We start from the raw sequence: 19,041 nt of genomic DNA, 5'->3' as shown, positions 1-19,041 counted from the left end.
GGATGAGTGCCCTCGGCCAAGATCCTTCAAATAGGAAGGCTGAAATCTGTGGACTTTTTGTTGGGGTTTTTGAAACGCTGCAAGAGGATTTTATGTCCATCCTGACAAGCTTAATACACGTAGCAATATTCATGAATGTGCGTCAAAAAACCCTCTATGGGGAGGCCATTTTGAAAATTTGAAGGGGGCGCCACTGAGCCATTAAGCCACGCCCACTTACTTAAACAATAAAATGTTTGACTTCACTAGCAGGACCATATGTATGAAGTTTCGGGACAGTATGACTATGTTAAGCCCGTGAAAAAACTACTTCCTGTTTGATGGTGAGCGACGCGTCTGTATGGCAACAGCGTTGGACGTAGGCGTTTGAGCTTGAAAGTATTGTATGGCCAAGGTGTTAGCATGGTTCACACCAATTTTGAGGGGAAAATGAGCTACCGTGTAGCAATGGCTAATGCTAATTGAAAAGCAGTAACTTCCTGTTGTCAACAGGTGGCACTGTGACTAATCAAAAAAAATGTCAATCATGGATGTGTTCAAGGTGGGTCCTGTATCATGCATGAGAAATTTTAAAATGATTGAACACTAGATGGCAGAGATATAAACATTTACTTTTTTGGCAACTTGCCAAAACGCTCAAAAAACTTAAAATGCATGGCCACACCCTTTGACAAAATAACGTGCAGCGCACAACGAGATATGTTGAACCTGTCTAGAACGCACTGACACTGAGTTTGCGCTGATCTGCCCTAATAATCGCTAGGGTTTCAAGATTGTCCTCGCACGGTTCGTGCTTCGGGCCCTAATCTACTGATCGCAACACTTCCCGCGTAGTTGGTTCATCCTGTGCATGCATCAGCGTCTTCGCTCACTGGAGAGAAACGCTGCCAAAACTTTTTACTTTTTGTCAAGTTTTAACTACTTCCTTGGTTATACTTGTGTTTTTAAGTTTTAAGTATTTATTCAACATAGATAAACATTTTTAGCCTTTGGGTGTTTGGATATTACTTTTAAAGTGTGGTAATCACTGAAGCCTGCCACTGGAAGACTGCTGCTAGCTTAAACATGTTTGTAAACATCTGGAGCTAGCCATGTCTGTGTGTACGAACTGCGAACATGAGTACTCACAGTTAAAGGACGATATCCAACGACTTAAGTCCGAACTTCGGAACAAGGACCATCATATCAAACACATATCTTATATGCAGTCCTCGAGCCTGGCGGTCCGATCACCATCCGCACCATCCTCGCCGGCATCAAAGCTGGTGTCTGCCTTGCCGCCACGCTTCCCTGGCTGACCTCCGCTGACCTCCACTCACCTCGGCCTCACGCGGGCCTACCCGGAAGGACCGGTAGCCGAAACGACCGGGCAGCACTCTATGGGAGACCTCAGTACAGGGGCCTCGGGCACCGATGGCGTTGGGACAGAGGGTCTGGCCAGCGCCCTCACTGCGCTGGACCAGGACGCCACAACACTGGCCCCGTCAGGTAACTCCGAGGGCGCGCCAGGAAAGAGGCTGCTGGCCCCAGTACACAGCTCCACTCCGAAGCCGCCCGAGCTACCCTGGACCGACATGGTGCGCCGCAGGCGGAAGACGGACCATCTGGCCCCTCCGCAACCCCGGATGACCCTCCACAACCGCTTCACGCTGCTGAAGGATGAGGCTCCGGTTGGCCTGGGACTGGAGGAGGCTTCTGCTGCCGCTGCGCGTACTCCTGCACCAAACGGAACTACTTGCCACTCCGCCAAGGCTCCACATGGATTTGCCACCTCACCTCCACCTGCAGCGCGTTCTTCTGGTCGGGAGGCCCGCTACTCGGCCACTGGGAAGAACCGCCGGAAAATGCTGCAGGAGGCCGTCACCAGACGCTCTGGGGGTCTTCCCCCAGCTGAGCCGCGGGGGCGGTCCGCTTCACTGCAGTCACCTCAGCATGACCCACCCGCTTTACCGCAGGTGGTAACGGCCGAGCGCCCGCAGGCCAATCCAGGTAGCACACACTCATCACCTCCTTGCCCTCTTTTTCCCCCCGACAACTCTTATCATTGGAGATTCAATCGCCAGAAATGTCCGCTTCTTTAATGCCACCACACACTGTCTTCCCGGCGCCACTATCCCCGTAGTCCTAGACAAACTCTTCAGTCTTCTGCCTTCACTCCCAGTCTCAATTAAGAGAGTCGTTGTACACGTAGGCACGAACGACTCTTCCCGGCGGCAATCTGAGTGCACCAAAAAAGATTTTAATCTCCTTTTTAACATTTTAAAGAACTGTGGAAAATCAGATTTTTATCTCTGGACCCATTCCAACCTTTGATCGTGGTCCTGTGCATTTTAGCCGTATCCTCTCCCTGCACACCTGGCTCCAGCACGCTTGCAAATCACACAACCTAGATTTTATTGACAATTTTAACCTGTTCTGGAACCATGCTACACTTTTTAAAAGCGACAGGATTCATCCAAATCCGTTGGGCAGTCAAATGTTGTCCGCTAATATCCAGCACGCTGTCCAGTCCTCAACACCTGTATGACATCCATCTGAGCACACACGCACTTCCAATCCCCTCTCACCTGTTTCACCTCAGAACAATCTACTCACAGCAAGCCCCTCCCCTGCTCCTCACACCTGGTGTCACTCTTTTTCTCCTTCTTCTCTGTCCTCCAATAACTGTCATACACTCTCTACTGTCACAGACCACAGCACTGAATTCACTATCCCTGTACACGTCACCTGCAGACTGTCTCATCAACATCTGTCACCTTTCAATTACTGTAACCACTCCAATCTCACCTAAGTACGCCTCCAGCCTCTCCCACAACCAACTTTTAATTGCACTTCAGCTAACTTTGGTCTTTTAAATACCAGATCCCTTAATAATAAATCTTTTATCTGCCTTGATTTTATAAATCATAATAATCTGGACTTTTTTATTGTCACTGAGACCTGGTTGACTATGGGAGATTGCAGTCCTCTGATTGAAGCAACCCCCCCGATTTCACTCACCTTCATCAGCAGCCGGGGAGGGGGGGGTTGCTGTTATTCATAGAAAAGATTTTAAATGCTCTCCAATTATACACACTCATTTTACATCATTTGAGCATCTTGGTTTTATTGTTAACTTAAAATATCCTGTGTTAATTTTAATCATCTACAGACCACCCAGACCTAACAATGTTTTATTGCAGAGTTTTCAGAGTTTTTATCACATTTTATTTCTAAGTATGATAAAATCCTTGTTTTAGGTGATTTTAACATACATGTCTGTTGCCCCTCTCAGTCCCTCGCGGGTGATTTTATGGATATTCTAGAATCTTTTAACCTTACTCAGGCAATACAGGAACCCACTCACTCTAAGGGCCACACACTTGATCTTGTTTTATACAGTGGTCTCAGCCCTAACAACTTTGAGACAAAGGATATCTGTGTGTCAGACCACAAACTGGTTTTATTCAGAATGGTTTTATCTCAGCCACCTTTTATGAGCAAGGCACCTGTCCGCAGCAGGGTTTTTAACTCTACGTCTTTTAGCCTAATTTTATTCTAATCTGATTTTAGTCAATCATTCTAACCCCAGAATTCTATTTAAGGTTTTAGAATCAATCACCACCCCCTCCCCTTCTTATTTTACTGATCCTTCTCAGGATCTATGTGAGAAGTTTTTAAACTTATTTTACGAATAGTAAAAGTCAAGGACATTAGGCAACAAATCATCCCCCCAGACCGTATTTTAGACACCAGCAGGGAACTTAGCAGTTATTTAGCCTTGATTTTATTCCCACAACATTTCTCAAAGAGGTTTTTAATACAGTTGGACCCAATATTTTATCCATTATTAATAGTTCCTTGGCAGAAGGTGTAATCCCCTCGGCTTTTAAACATGCTGTGGTCCAACCACTTTTAAAGAAACCCAACCTTGATCCCACTGATTTTAACAATTTTAGACCAATCTCAAAACTTCCATTTTTATCAAAAGTTTTAGGAAAGGTGGTTTCAACACAACTTTTATCTTTTATGACTGAAAATAACCTCTTTGAGAAATTCCAATCCGATTTTAGAGCTTGTCACAGCACAGAGACTGCCCTCCTCAAGGTAACCAATGACCTTCTTTTAGCAACAGATAGAGGGGAGGGCACAATTTTAATTCTTTTAGAGCTTAGTGCAGCTTTTGGTACTGTTGATCACACAATTTTAACTGATCGTCTCAGAAAATGGGTTGGTTTAAAGGATACTGCGCTTAGCTGGTTTTACTCTTATCTTTTAGAAAGAACCTTCGCGGTCACCATCGGTAACTACTCCTTCCTCTACCTCTAACATTACCTGTGGTGTATCGCAAGGTTCGGTTTAAGGTCCCATTTTATTCTCCATTTATATGCTGCCTCTTGGCCAAATAATTGAACACCACAATGTCTCCTTTCACTGCTACGCAGACGACACACAGATATACCTTCCTTTGAGACCTGAGGATGCTAGGAGCCTAGCTGCTGTCAGAAACTGCCTAAACGATATCAACTGCTGGATGGCACAAAACTTTCTCCACCTGAACAATTCTAAATCTGAAATCATAGTATTCAACCCGCCAAACTCCACTCACATCTCAAAGAGCAGCCTCGGTCCCTTATTCGCCAATGTCCAACCCACCGCCAGAAATCTAGGAATAACATTCGATTGCAATCTCACCTTTGAATCCCATATCAAAACAGTTGTCCGATCAAGCTTCTTCCATCTACGCACCATCTCCAAAATTAAAACAATTCTAACCCAACTAGACCTTGAAAAGATCACCCACGCCCTCATTTTCTCCCGACTTGACTACTGTAACTCCCTCATTTCCGGAATCACAAATAAGTCACTGTCTTGCCTCCAGCTAGTCCAAAATGCAGCAGCTAGGCTTCTAACTGGTTGTAACAGACGACATCACATCACTCCAATTTTAGCTTCATTACATTGGCTTCCTGTACGTTTTAGAATCGAGTTTAAGATTTTACTCATTACTTTTAAAGCACGGACGGGGCTGGCTCCAAGCTATATAACAGAGCTGCTGACACCATATGAGCCAGCCCGCAGTCTTAGATCCTCAGGTGGGGGTCTCCTGGTCGTTCCAAAGTCGAGACTTAAAACTGAAGGTGACTGGGCCTTTTCAGTCAGGGCCTCTCGACTTTGGAACGACCTCCCTGAGGAGATAAGACTTGCAGATTCCCTCAATTCTTTTAAATCCATTATTAAAACATACTTTTACTTTTTATGTGATGTTGTCTCCTTAATGTCTTCACTTACTGGTTTTACTATTTTTTATCTTCTTTTACTTCTTACTGTCCTTTTATTTATGCTCATATCTTAATCTCCTCTTGTGTTTTAACTTGGTCATTTCTTATCTTACTTAGTCTATTTATGTTTCATATTTATATTTACTTTGTATTTTTATTAATATTATAGTTTTGGGTTTTTTGATCCTTTAACCACTTGTTTCTATTTTTTTTTTTACTGCTCTTACTTTCTTATTGCTGTTATCTTTTTATTTGCTTTTATCTCTTTTAGTTTCTTACATCTTTTTAAATCTTTGGTCCTCTTGGTCTCAGCTCTTGTTGTTGGGTTCTTGTGTTGCCTGGGTACTTATAATGGTTCTTATGATGGTCGGGTTATATATGTCTGTTGGGTATCGTGCACTATGGGTTCTTTTCTGTTGAATTGTATTTAATTATTCTTAGTATTTTGCATTTGTTTGTTCTTGCTGTTGTTTATGTTCTTCTGTGTTTGCTTTAGTTTGTTCTTGTTTTTGCTGTTTGTCAAAGCACTTTGTAAACCTGTGTTTTTAAAAGGTGCTATATAAATGAAGTTATTATTATTATTATAATAATCATTAGGGTTCCAAGAGGGTCCTATGCACTTGTCAGTGCTTCGGGCCCTAAATATAGCAAGACTTTCCATTTCAGAGGATTTACCAAGGCTAACTTAAAATCTGGATCTCATGTTCCTCTATCTTACACCATGTATCTGTGTGTCTCTGCTCGTCCAGAGAGTCTGGATCGACAGATTTGTCGCTCACTGTCCCGGACACCATCACCACCTGGGAGACGGAGGCTTTCTGTTTGTCCCCTCAGGGATTCGGCTTGGCTCCGAGGGAGACGCTCACAGTCTTCCAGCCTTTCATCCTAGAGCTTGACCTGCCTTACTCCATCATCCGAGGGGAGCAGTTTGATCTGAAGGCAACTGTCTTCAACTACCTGTCCAGCTGCATCATGGTAATCCATGCTTTTACACTGACGACAAGATAATCACATATCTTTAACCCTTTAAGATTGTAAAAAAGCAGTTTGACGCTAGAAATCGAGCCGAGCTGCTTCCAACCAGTGTTGCCAAGTCCGCTTATTATAAGCGACTTTGGGCTTGTTTTCTTAGACCTGGTTGCTTGTATCTCTTGTGAGATCTGGCAACACTGCTTCTAACTCTAGAGAATGAGCTGACTAAAATGCTTTATCTGGTAAAATGACTCGTAATACTTACATTTCAGATGATTACAACTGTCTCCCTAGTTCCTGCTGACTTTTTAAAGCAAGAATGTGCGACTTTTTGATCCAGTAGATGTCGTCCTTGAGCACCAGCATGAAACTGATACTGGAGTTTGGACTGGGTCCCTAATATAAAAAAAGAGCAGCCAAATCTGATTAGACAAACAATCTTCTGAGTTGTGTGCAGCCACTTCTTTTTGGTAACATAACAACAACAAATTGAACATGTTCCTTTAACAGGTCACTGTGACTCCAGCTGCCTCAACAGATTTCACCCTCACCCCGCTCGTCGATCAACAGTACACATCCTGTCTGTGTGCTACCGAACGCAAAACTTTCAGATGGACCATGTCCCCTTCGGTCTTAGGTATGAGCCTCACATGTACTTTTGTGCATAAAGTTTGTCAAAGATGAGTGGTTTAGACAATAAAACATTTCAGTAACTTTATAAAGTAGACAGCAGTTCAAGTATTTTGTGATTCCCATTTAATGCATATGAAGTCACATAACAAAAATAACTTGTTAAATACTTCAAGGGCTATCAGAAATATTCTTAAACCCGTGTCTTGGTTTGACATATTTTGGGGTCTTAAGGTTTTGGAATTGTAAATTGGCTTCAGTGGGCAGGTTTAAAACAAAGTGTTATTTCATTCTGCAGGCACATGTCTAAAGTATATCCACTAAAACGTCTTTACCACTGACAGGCTCAGATTGTGATTCTATTAGGGCTTCCACACGTGCAGAAAACTCCTGATTATTTCCAAAAGGAGCTGTATGTGTGAACGTAAACAGCCAAATTTTGGCTGCACCGTGCATAGAGTGTCTGCACGAGACCACTACGATCTCAGTGCTCGTAGTTAAACGGCTGCATTATGTTTTCTGTTCTTCAGTATGTTGTTCTCCGCTCTTTTGTGGATAGTGTGATTACGTTGGACTACACGTAGCATTGATATAAAGGTAAATATTCTCATTATAGCGTCATGTGGCGGACTCTGTTGCTTCAACTGCTACTTCCGCGTTGTTTTTTTTACATCCCATCTTACGGGCGGCTGTGGCTCAGTGGTAGAGTCGTTGCCTCTCACCCGGAAAGTCGAGGGTTCGATTCCCAACTTGTCCTTGGGCAAGACACTTAACCCTGAATTGCTCCAGCTGCTTTGGTAACGGTGTATGAATGGGATTAGTTACTTCTGATGGATGATACTACGTAGTGATCACTACCATCAGTGTGTGAAAGGTATGAATGGGTGGGTGTGACATGCGGTGTAAAAGTGCTTTGAGGAAGACTAGAAAAGTGCTATATGCGCTCAAGTCCATTTACCATAAAACCAAGATTTTTACTTTTAAAAATACAGCCTAGGTTTAAAAAAATATAATAAACTACCTTTTAATGTAATGTGATTTAAGTCAATCGTTCCTTCCTCAGTTCAGTACCTCCATGTTTCACCCCACACTACAATGCACTGTACTTATGATGGCAACCACACACAAAGCTATGACACAGTCCCAATAGTAACTAAACCTGTTGTGAATTAATGTTTAGAATTAGTTTTTGTTCTTTTAGGGGTCGTGAACGTGACAATGTCCGCTGAGGCGGTGGCCTCCCATGTGTCATGTGACAATGAGATTGTGAGCGTGCCAGACAGAGGTCGTATCGATGTGGTCACACGAACCCTCATAGTGAAGGTGGACATTTTTTTTGTCTCTCATAAAATAAAAAGTTCTAAGTTTGTTAATTGATCAAATTAAAATGTTTAGGTGCACATTTTAGAGGTATGTTTTTTTTTTTCATCTTCTTCCAGGCTGAGGGAACAGAGACGACAAAAACCTTCAACTGGCTGCTCTGTCCAAATGGTCAGTACAGTTCAGATCAGATGTTTTTATCTACAGCTCTGGTAGTGTGAAAGCCAGTTGTGTTCTTTTTGTGACTTTTGTATCTCTCTTTCAATGAGTTTAGTTTCACTGTCTTTCGCGTCCCACTGTATAGCCTTATTCAGAAACATGAATTAACACCTGGCCTAATGCTGCAACCGATCATTTTCACTGAATATTGATCTGCTGTATTTTTGTTTTAAATGTATGGAAATTTAGAAATGTCTCTATTTCAAAGACTCAAATGACATCTTTAAAATGCTTCTCTAACCCAACCACTCAGAGACTTCTCATTTACTGTCAGACATGACAAAGAGAAGCCAAGACCAACAAGTGTTTGACATTTTTGCTTAAATGCTTAAACTTTGATCAATTCTCAGAAGAGTTGGTAGTACTTTTCCATATTCACAATGGATTAATTATTTAATTAATCAATAGACACTACTCTAAACTAGACTGAGAGGAAGCCCATATGTTGTTTAGAAATTGACCATTTTGAACGAAGTTTACTTCTTGGTATTGATTGCCATCTGAACAAATGACAGACATATCTAACTGACAACATATTATTCTTAATGTCTTTATTAGGGCATTGGACTCTGCAGCAGCTCTTTAAATTGTGTTTGAATTAGTCCAAATCTTTTTTTCCAGGGGAGGCTCTTACAGAAGAAGTAGAGCTGCAGCTTCCTGACAATGTGATCGATGGATCTGCCCGAGCTTCCCTGTCTGTGCTGGGTAAACTGAGTTTTAATTATGTAGCCTTTACAAAACAATTCATGGATCAAAAAACACTTTCAATCCTCCTTGAAGCTCAAGAAGATTCAATTGTATGAAGGTGTATGGGATCATTCAGTGGCTGTTGTATTGATATGACCTCCTCAATCCATTGACTGCAAATGTGGACAACACATCTCCACCTCCTCTCATTGGAGAAAAGTGAAACCAAATATCGCTCACCTATTGAGCTGGTGACATTTTTTAGTCACAGACTGAGCAGTAGAGATCAGCTGGTGACGTTCTAGTATTAACCTCACTCCCTTTCAGCTAATAAAAACACATATTGAACTAACCAATCAAAAGGATCAAGGATCTGGGGCGCTGGATGACCTGGTTGCTGCATGTCACACCCCATTCCCTCCTCCCAACACGTCAAGTCTTCCAATAGGATGTGACATGCGGCAAAAGGGCCTAGAGTTGGATCCAAACCTTGGCAACATGCTTGGTGAACTATAGCCTCTTTCCGTGGGGCGCGGCCTAACCGCTAGGCCACTGGTGCACCCTCTCTGTTGATATGTTAAGGTTCATTTAAATTTGACAGATTGAGCCGGTCAAACTCAGTGTTTCTGTGCAGGTGACATCATGGGCCGGGCCCTGAAGAACCTGGATGGACTGCTGCAGATGCCGTATGGATGTGGGGAGCAGAACATGGCTCTTCTGGCCCCCAACATCTACATCCTCGAGTACCTGAAGAACACACAGCAGCTGACCTACGCCAACAAGGAAAAGATTGAGAAATTTCTGATGAATGGTAAGAATCTGTTTGTTTTATCTCGCAGAAAAAAAAAGGAAATCCCCAAGGTGGAAACGGCATGCATAACACAAACCAAAATAAATTCCATTTAAGAAGAACAATGAACTGTTTTCTTTAAATAATCTACATGTCTTGCGTTCACAATTTTCAACAGTATTAACAGCTACTGTATACTGTAGTGGAGAAAGTTCAATGTTTTTAAATACAACAAAATGGAGTCAAAAGTGACACAATATTTGGAAATATTCAAGTTAAGAAATGGAGAGTTTTTCATACGGATGAACAATCCGGCAATGAGTGAATGAGATGGAGAGGCTTATTTTCTGGCTTGCTGGAGATGGCTAGTAGCTGAGCACACAAGTGAGCATGGTAAGCTAATAAGAAGGGAGTGGTTGGCAGGGTGAGTGGAAATGTAATGCTAGAGAGGTGGGCATTGTTGCAGAATTATGACAGTGTATCACATTTGGATTTACTTTTTTTAAACTGTTGGTTTATGTGTTATCATTTGGTACAGGCTATCAGAGGCAGCTCAACTACAACCACTATGATGGTTATTACAGTGTTTTTGAAGAAGGAAAGCAGAACAGCTGGTGAGAACATAACAGACTCATAATAATGTCTACCTGTTGACAAACATTCTTCAACTTTAACGTTGAAATAACCGACATTTTTTATTCATTTTTGTTTAAATGGCATTTTTCTCGCATGGCTCAACTCGTATCTTCTTCCTTTCTCTGGTTTTCTATTGACAACAGTATTAGACTTTTGGTACATTTTAGGTATTCCATAAATTGAGATTCCAATCGAGGTAATATGTGACTTAAATTTCACTTCTCTCTTTTGGCCCTGTTGAGTCTCCATCAATCAATCAATTTTTATTTGTATAGCGTCAACTCATAACAAGTGTTATCTCGAGACACTTTACAAAAAGCAGGTAAAATACCTTACTCTTTGTCTGTTAACATTACAAAAGAGCAGGTAAAAAGACCTTACTTATTGCTATGTTACAAAGATCCGGCCTATCCATCATGAGCACTTTAGCAAAGAAGCAAAAGTTACAGTGGTAAGAAAAAACTGCCTTATTAAAAGGCAGAAGTCCTCGGCCGGATCTCCGGCTCATGACGAAACAGCCTTCACAGGCCTAGACTGCGCTGGGCTTGGAAAGGGATAGGAGGAGAGATGGGATAAAATGCAGGAAGAGGGATAGGGAGCAAGGGGTTGGGGGGAGGCAAACCGTCCATCAACAATCCGGTGGGGGGGGGGGGGGGTGTTGGGGGTGGGTGTTGGGGGGGGATTGTTCTGGCAGGCCGTCAACCAACGATCTTGAGGAGCCTAAGAGAAACTAGGAAAAGGGACCACATTACTCCTGTCTTGGTTTCTCTGCACTGGCTCCCTATACAGTCTAGAATAGAATTCAAGATCCTTCTTCTCACTTACAAAGTTCTGAATGGCCAGGCACCATCTTATCTGAAGGAGCTACTACTGTCCCTCGAGAACATTACGGTCCCAGAATGCAGGCCCACTTGTGGTACCTACAGTCTCTAAGTGTACTATGGGGGATAAAGCCTTCAGTTATCGGGCTCCTCTCCTCTGGAACCGCCTTCCAGCCGGGGTCCGGGAGGCAGACACAGTCTGTATTTTTAAGAATAGACTTAAAACTTTCCTTTTTGATAAATCTTATAGTTAGGGCCGGTGCTGGTGTAGACCAGCTCTTAGTTATGCTGCTATAGGCTTAGACTACCGGGGGAACTGGCACCTTGAGCTTCTCTCTCTCTCTCTCTCTCTCGCTCTCGCTCTCTCTGTGCATATACAGTACATCATATTACTGCATGTATCTATCTGTAAATCTCAGTCACTAACCACCTACTTTCCCTACTTCTGGTCAGTACACGAGCTGCAGCGAGGGAGTGGCTAATGCATATATACCCCATACAACCCCATTTCAAAATGACCTAACTATCCCTTTATGGGTTAATGCAAAATAGCAAAGGGACTTATTGATGATTTTGGTTAGTTTTTTTGCAGCTACACTTGACAACTTTAAGTTTTAGAGTGCTGTTTATATTTATGGGATACAAGCTAATCTGGAAAACAAGTTATAAGAAAGCATTGTAGCATCGAGTCAAGCCGTAGCCTAGCAGGCAGTACAAACTCTGCATCATTGTGACAAGCTCAGCTTTTTAATGAATGTCTGCTCTTATTGAACTCATTCACAGGTTGACTGCTTTCGTGCTGAGATCCTTTGTTAAAGCGAGTTCATTTGTCTTCATTGACAATGAAGTCGTTGAAATGGCCAGGCGTTGGATCGAGAGTAAACAACGTGAAAACGGCTGTTTCGAACAGTCGGGGAAACTCTTTAACAACAAGATGAAGGTCATTTTGGAGTCTGAATGAACAACATTAGTAATATTTTTCTTTCTTTTCATTAGTCTTTTTTTTTTCTTTAAGTAGGTCCTAATTCTCTGTGTTCTCCTGAATTTTGGACATTGTCTTTCTTGAATGCCTCCTGATTCTCCTTCTCTACAGGGCGGTGTGTCTGATGAAGTGACTCTCAGTGCTTACATTACTGCGTCCCTCTTGGAGATGAACATAACAGGAACTGTAAGCATGTTTTATATTTGTGTTTCAATCTTTGCAGAGTTTACGGCATTAGTGCTCCTAGCCTTTGTGAGAACCTCTTAACCTGCGCTGTTTTTTTTCACCGTGTGGAAATTTTGAGTCAGCTGATAACAGCACTCATATTTGGTCTCCTTTTATACAACCACACTTCTTTTAGCAAGCAGTGGAGTTGCCCCCTGATGGACTTTTTGAAGGAATTTTAATAAGGCACTTATGCATTGGCTTCACTTGAAAAAGAAGAGGATTCATATACTTCGGTGTTGGCTTCACTTCACTTTTATGGTTCTGATTTATGCAAAAACTAAAGAGCTATTATAAGTTAATGAAATTATCTTTTTAAATGTTCCTTGTTTATTTTACAGCCTCTTGTTGTACAAAGAAGCTTGTCCTGCCTCAGGGAGTCCATGGGTAACCTGAGCAACACCTACACCACAGCTCTGCTGGCGTATGTCTTCACCCTGGCAGGAGACATGCAGACCCGCACTCTCCTTCTGAAACACCTCGGCACAGTGGCTATACAGCAAGGTGAGCCATCAACCTAAAACACGGATCACGACTCAGTCCCTGCAGGAAGTTGGACGTTTGGCTTGAGGAAATGCCTGCAAGGTCATCCATCCCTACAACCTGTTTTGTGACCTTGTATTTTCGGCCAATCATTGCGTTTGCAAAGTAGACCACCCACCCTTTTTCTCCCAAATGCAATTAAAAAGTGTTCTTGCGCCTTTGGATAATATTGAAATACCCACACTCAGTGCAGTATTAGCATTTTGTGTAAATGTAGGTAAATATCACACATTTCATTTGTCTTTAAGACATGACAATCAAATAGAAGTGAGGTAAGAAGACAAACAGTTTGCTCAGCCAACAGTTGGCTTTTATTTGAGATATTGTCCAATTCACTCAAAGTTAATGTGTATTAATAGAGAACAAACCATATGATGTATTTTTGTAGGCCAACCCGGAAGTAGCATCGCCATGGGGTCTAATGAGAATTCGCCTATGGGATTTTTGTATTGGATTTTGGATCATTGCAGAAAATAAGCTCTGTGGCAAACGCACGTTTCTGAAGCGTAGCCGTTTTGTTCAGCAGGATAATCTTCACAGATGAACACCATTTTTATGATGTTTGAAGCGTTAATGCGGCCGACAGAAGTAAAAAGCTAACGTTATGCTACAAGCAAACTACACCACGGTCGGATGATTGTGACGTCACTAGCGTTATGCTTCAGACGATCTCCGATAAACTAATCCACGTAGCTTGATAAATTGTTTACTAACCTCATATCTGCCTTAACATAAAGATTAAACCTACAGGACACATGTCCGACGAGTGAGAGAGTTCCCGGCCTCTGTGTCCGGCGTGATGACGTTTAATGTCTCCGACAACCACTGTTGTCACATTTAGCCACTTGTTTGCAACCGCCTTTTTAAAGACGCCTAAAAACTTTAAAATTCACAAGTGGGGGTATTACCTAACGTAGTTTATGTGGTCTAACAAAACGCCAACATCTCTTAAGCTTGTGTTAACCACAGACCTTATTTCAGGCGTCTAACCACAAACCCATTTAAAATCCCTGTTGACTTTTAGACGTTAGACCCCATCTCGTTCAAATGCTAACTTACTTCCGGGTTTTAGGACTCAGTCCTGTGGCGCGCTATAGACTGCCGTCATTAGCAATTAGCAGAAGATTAGTTAGTATCAGAGTTGACAGACAACAGAGTGGGGATTTCCACACAGTATTTTTATAGCATACAATGCCAGGTCTCCACAGTGCTATGTTCACTCCTCATACATGAGCAGTAGTCAGAGACTTCTCAGTCAGAACAAACATATGACTAACAACTTTCTCTGTCACGAAAACCTAAACAAAACCAAGGCACCGCCTTGTAGTACTACAATGATATTCTGACTGTTACACAACACCACTTGTATTCCAACTTTTCCTGAAGCTGACATAAAATTAAGGATTTTTAGGCCTCATCAATCACAGGAAAATCCAGTTAAATCCCAGGACTTATCCCTGCCACGTCACAATTAAGGTAACTCACCTTGTCTCTGTGTTGATGCTGTTTGAAGGGGATTTACTTCACTGGTCTCAGAATGAGGAAGATACATCAACCTCTCTGTCTGTGGAGATCAGCTCTTATGTGCTTCTGGCCTTACTCAGTGTATCTCCTTCTGCCGAGGACCTGCGATACTCATCCAGCATCGTCAGATGGCTGACAGGACAGCAGAACCAGTACGGAGGCTTCTCCTCTACCCAGGTACATCCCAAACAGGACAGGCACACCAGCAGATTAACATTTTCCACTCAGGTTATTGTATATTATGAAATCTCTTTAATCATTTAGATTTTCCCAATTTTCGTTTTCAAATGTATCATCAGTTTAAGCCCCAAAGGCTCTTTGCACATAAAGACAAGGCATTAAGGTCAAAATCCACAATACCTCTGCCCAAAAGTACTTCATACTTTCCCCACAGGGGGGGCGCCAACATGAGATGAGAGATGAGATTCAACTTTATTGTCGTCATTACACATATACAAGTATAGAGTAACGAAATGAGGTTTGGCATCTCACCAGAAGTGTAATAAGCAAGTGCAAGAATCTGTGCTATGTACAAGTAATTACAAAATTTACAGATGTAGACAAAAAAAGTTAATTATTGGGTATATATGGATGGCTGGATTAATGGGATGCTATAAATATAAGTATATTCTTCAGATTATAATATACAGATTAAGGTGCAGTGAGCATGCTATACTAGTTTACAGATAATATACAGAATATGGACATATTGTACAGGTCGCTAACTTATTGAGGTGATATGAACATACTATAGTACAATAATACAGGTGGATGAGAGATGTGTGTGTATGATCAGGAGGAGTGGTGGGGGGATGATGGGTGTGAGGTGATGTGCAGGCGAAGGGGGGTCAGCTGTTCCTCAGTCTGCTGGTTCTGGTCCGGAGGCTTCAGAAGCGCCTACCGGAGGGCAGCAGGGCAAACAGTCTGTGGGCAGGGTGGGAGGAGTCTTTAAGGATGCTATGAGCTCGCCACAGACAGCGTTTTCTTAGGACGTCCTCAATGGCGGGAAGTGGACACCTTGTGATGCGCTAGGGGGTTTCTTACCACCCGCTGTAGCGCCTTACAGTCTGAGACAGAGCAGTTTCCGTACCAGACTGGTCAGGATGCACTCGATCACACAGTGGTAGAAGTTCCTCAGTACAGCTGAAGACAGGTGGTGTGTCTTCAGTGTCCTCAGGAAAAAGAGGCGTTGATGAGCCTTCTTAACCAGACTGGAGGTGTTAGTGGACCAGGAGAGGTCCTATGTGATGTGGGTCCAAGGGGACTTGAAGCTGGAGACAGCCATCCCGTTGATGTGAATGGGGTTGTGCGTGCTTCCTCTTTCTCTCCTGAAGTCCACGATGAGCTCCTTTGTCTTGCTTGTGTTGAGGAGCAGGTTATTGTCAGCACACCAGGCGGCCAGATGCTGTACCTCCTCCCTGTAGGCTGTCATCGTTGTTGCTGATGAGGCCAATCACCGCCATATCGTCCGCAAACCTGAGGATGGTGTTGGATCCATGTACAGGTCTGCAGTCGTGGGTGAAGAGGGAGTAGAGGAATGGGATCAGCACACAGCCCTGTGGTACGCCTGTGTTGAGTGTGATGGTGGTGGAGCAGGTGTGTCCTGACCTAACATACTGGGGTCTGTTGGTCAGAAAGTCCATTATCCAGTGACGGAGGTAGGTGTTGAAGCCCAGGTCTCCGAGTTTAGTGTTTAACTTGGAGGGGATGACAGTGTTGAGCTAAAATCAACAAACAGCATTCGTGCGTATGTGTTTTTATTGTCCAGATGTGTGAGCACAGAGTGCAGCGCAGTGGAAACTGCATCCTCTGTACTCCTATTGCTGTGGTAGGCAAACTGGTATGGGTCCAGTGTGGGTGGGAGGCAGTTTTTCAGGTGTGCTAGGACCAGTCGCTCAAAGCACTTCATTATGATGGGTGTGAGTGCTACAGGGCGGTAGTCATTCAGGCCTGTCGGGCTGGAGTGTTTCGGCACTGGGACAATAGAGGTGGCTTTGAAGCATGCTGGCACAGCTACTTGGGCGAGGGACAGGTTCAAGATGTCCGTAAAACCCCCGTGAGCTGCATGCTCTAAGCACGCGCCCGGGGGTGCCGTCTGGACCAGCAGCCTTTCGAGCGTTGATCCGGCTCAGTGCAGCGTGGACGTCTGTCGAGGTGAGTGAGAGGGGCTGGTTGTCTGCAGGAGGTCTGGTCGTGGTCTGCGTCTCCCTGTTGTCTCTGTCGAATTGAGCACAAAAGTGATTTAGCTCGTTCAGGAAGGAGACATCTGTGGTTATCGGGGTGGAGTTGCTGGGTTTATAATCACTGATCGCCTGGATGCCCTGCCACATGCGTCTGGGGTCGGAGTTGGCGAAGTGATCCTCTACCTTCATCTTGTAGCAGTGCTTGGCCTTGATGATGCCCCTCCTCAGGTTTGCCCTGGATACGCTGTAGGCCATTGCGTCATCTGATCTGAAGGCGGTGTTGCGGGCCTTCAGCAGGAGCCGCACCTCCTTGTTCATCCATGGCTTCTGATTTGGGTATGTGGTGATCTGCTTCCATGTTATAACACTGTCGATGATGGTATTGATATAATCCAGCACAGAATAAGTGTAGGTGTCAATGTCTGTGTGAGAGCCCCAGGTAGCCTGAGGGCGCGGTCATACTGGCCATCCGTACCGTGCTGTACCCAAGCACGATTGCCCCCCCGCAGCGCCATTGCCCCGCTGGCCGGCGCGGCCCGCGGTCACACTACCCAGGACTATCCGTGCCCAAGCACGATTACCCCTTGTACATAAAGTCGAGTCCGCGTCTGCACATCGGAGAACAACACAGAGAACATGACAGCTACTTTGTGGCTTATATTGTGTCATTTTAGTCAGATACAGCCACGAAACTCTGGATTTCTCCATAATGAAGGCTGTCAGCATTGTGCACCCGCGTGCTTGTGCATGAAGTGTACCGTGCCTGAGCACGATACGGAGCGGTCACACTGGTCAAACAAACTGGACTTTAGCGTTGAAGCATGTTCGGGCACGGTACGGATGGCCAGTGTGACCGCGCCCTGAAAGGCAAACATACTCCAGTCTGTGTGATGGAACTTGTCCTGAAGTACAGAGTCTGTCCCCGCTGGCCACACTTTAATAGTTGTCACTGATGGCTTCACATGTTGGATGAGTGGGGAGTACTTGGGGATGAGGAACAAAGAAAGGTGGTCTGACTGTCCCAGGTGGGGGAGAGGGGTCGTGATATAGGCTCCTGCGATGTTTGTGTGATCCAGATCAACATGATCCAGAGTTTTGTTTCCTCTTGTATTGCAGGAAACATGCTAAAATCACCTGCAACTATAAATGCAGCCTCCGGGTGAGCACTCTGTTGTTTGCTGATAGCTGTGTAAAGTTCCTTCATAGCAGCTTTTGCATCGGCATCCGAGGGGATGTAGGCTGCAGTTACAATAGTGGAGCTGAGCTCCCTTGGCTGATAGAAAGGTCTGCATTTAACCATGAGAAACTCAAGGTTAGCTGAGCAGTGTCTCCCAACAATGACAGAGTCTGTACACCAAGCTTTGTTAATATAAATGCACAGCCCTCCTCCTCTGGTCTTACCGGAGTCCTCTGCTGTTCTGTCTGCCCGGAGTGTGTGGCGACCGGCTAGCTTGAGAGCATCGTCCGGCACTCCGTTGTTTAGCCATGTTTCCGTGAGGATCATGACATTACAGTCCATAAGTCTCTTGCTGTGGATGATGCGGAGTCGTAACTCGTCCATTTTGATCACCAAAGACCGCACATTAGCGAGGAAAATGCTGGGTAACGGGAGACGGTGCGGTGTTAGCTTTAGCTTAGCTCTTATCCCTCCGCCTTTGTTTACGGTCTCGACGCTGCCTGCGAGCACTTCCGCCCGACCAGGTAGAGTGCGTAGCCTCGGGTGTTTTGGCGATCTCAGGGATGAGTCAAAGATTGGTGATTAGATCGTCAGGGAGGTGTAATCCAATATCCAAAAGTTCCTGTCGGGTGTTGGATGTTAAGTTGAAGCTGTTCCGTACGAACAGACCCGAGATGAACAGGAAAACTACTGCAAAATTGCAAAACTGAGAGAGATGCTGGGCTTCGCAATGCAACTGCTTGGGGCCCCAGACCAGTAGGGGGCCCTTGAGGGCTCACAAACTTTTAACAACAGCAATGACGCAAAATATGCAAATTTTGCCATGACAGGTAGGAAACCTCCCTCAGGGGCCCCATCTGACAGCACTCACTCTCCTTGCATGCATTATTGGCGTGAAAACCAAAGTTTGTCAATGAAAGTCAACCTAAAACATTCAAAGGAATTATCCATCTATAGGAGAGTAAACAGAAACAGGAAAAAAGAGGAAGTGGCGTAAGCATCGGGACAATGGCAGACGTAATGGTGATAAATGCAGGTTATAGGGCCTCTCATTATTTCTTGCCTGGGGCC

The 19,041-nt window shown here is 44.1% G+C and overlaps 1 protein-coding gene across 1 annotated transcript in view; it reads left to right on the top strand.

Moving 5' to 3' along the window:
* Positions 1-19,041, top strand: part of LOC109992319 (alpha-2-macroglobulin) — a 42,718-nt gene that overhangs the window by 19,100 nt on the left and 4,577 nt on the right. Inside the window, exons 19-29 of the mRNA XM_065960622.1 lie at positions 6,011-6,236; positions 6,744-6,870; positions 8,065-8,186; positions 8,303-8,354; positions 9,024-9,107; positions 9,724-9,900; positions 10,418-10,493; positions 12,120-12,276; positions 12,430-12,504; positions 12,885-13,047; positions 14,600-14,787. Coding sequence (XP_065816694.1) covers positions 6,011-6,236; positions 6,744-6,870; positions 8,065-8,186; positions 8,303-8,354; positions 9,024-9,107; positions 9,724-9,900; positions 10,418-10,493; positions 12,120-12,276; positions 12,430-12,504; positions 12,885-13,047; positions 14,600-14,787 — 1,447 coding nt within the window. The remainder of the gene's footprint in view (positions 1-6,010; positions 6,237-6,743; positions 6,871-8,064; positions 8,187-8,302; positions 8,355-9,023; positions 9,108-9,723; positions 9,901-10,417; positions 10,494-12,119; positions 12,277-12,429; positions 12,505-12,884; positions 13,048-14,599; positions 14,788-19,041) is intronic.

The sequence above is a fragment of the Labrus bergylta genome, chromosome 11 (genome assembly GCF_963930695.1).
Source record: "Labrus bergylta chromosome 11, fLabBer1.1, whole genome shotgun sequence".
Taxonomy (NCBI): domain Eukaryota; kingdom Metazoa; phylum Chordata; class Actinopteri; order Labriformes; family Labridae; genus Labrus; species Labrus bergylta.
The sequence above is the reverse complement of the archived record's forward strand: the minus strand, read 5'-3'. Positions and strand labels throughout refer to the sequence as shown.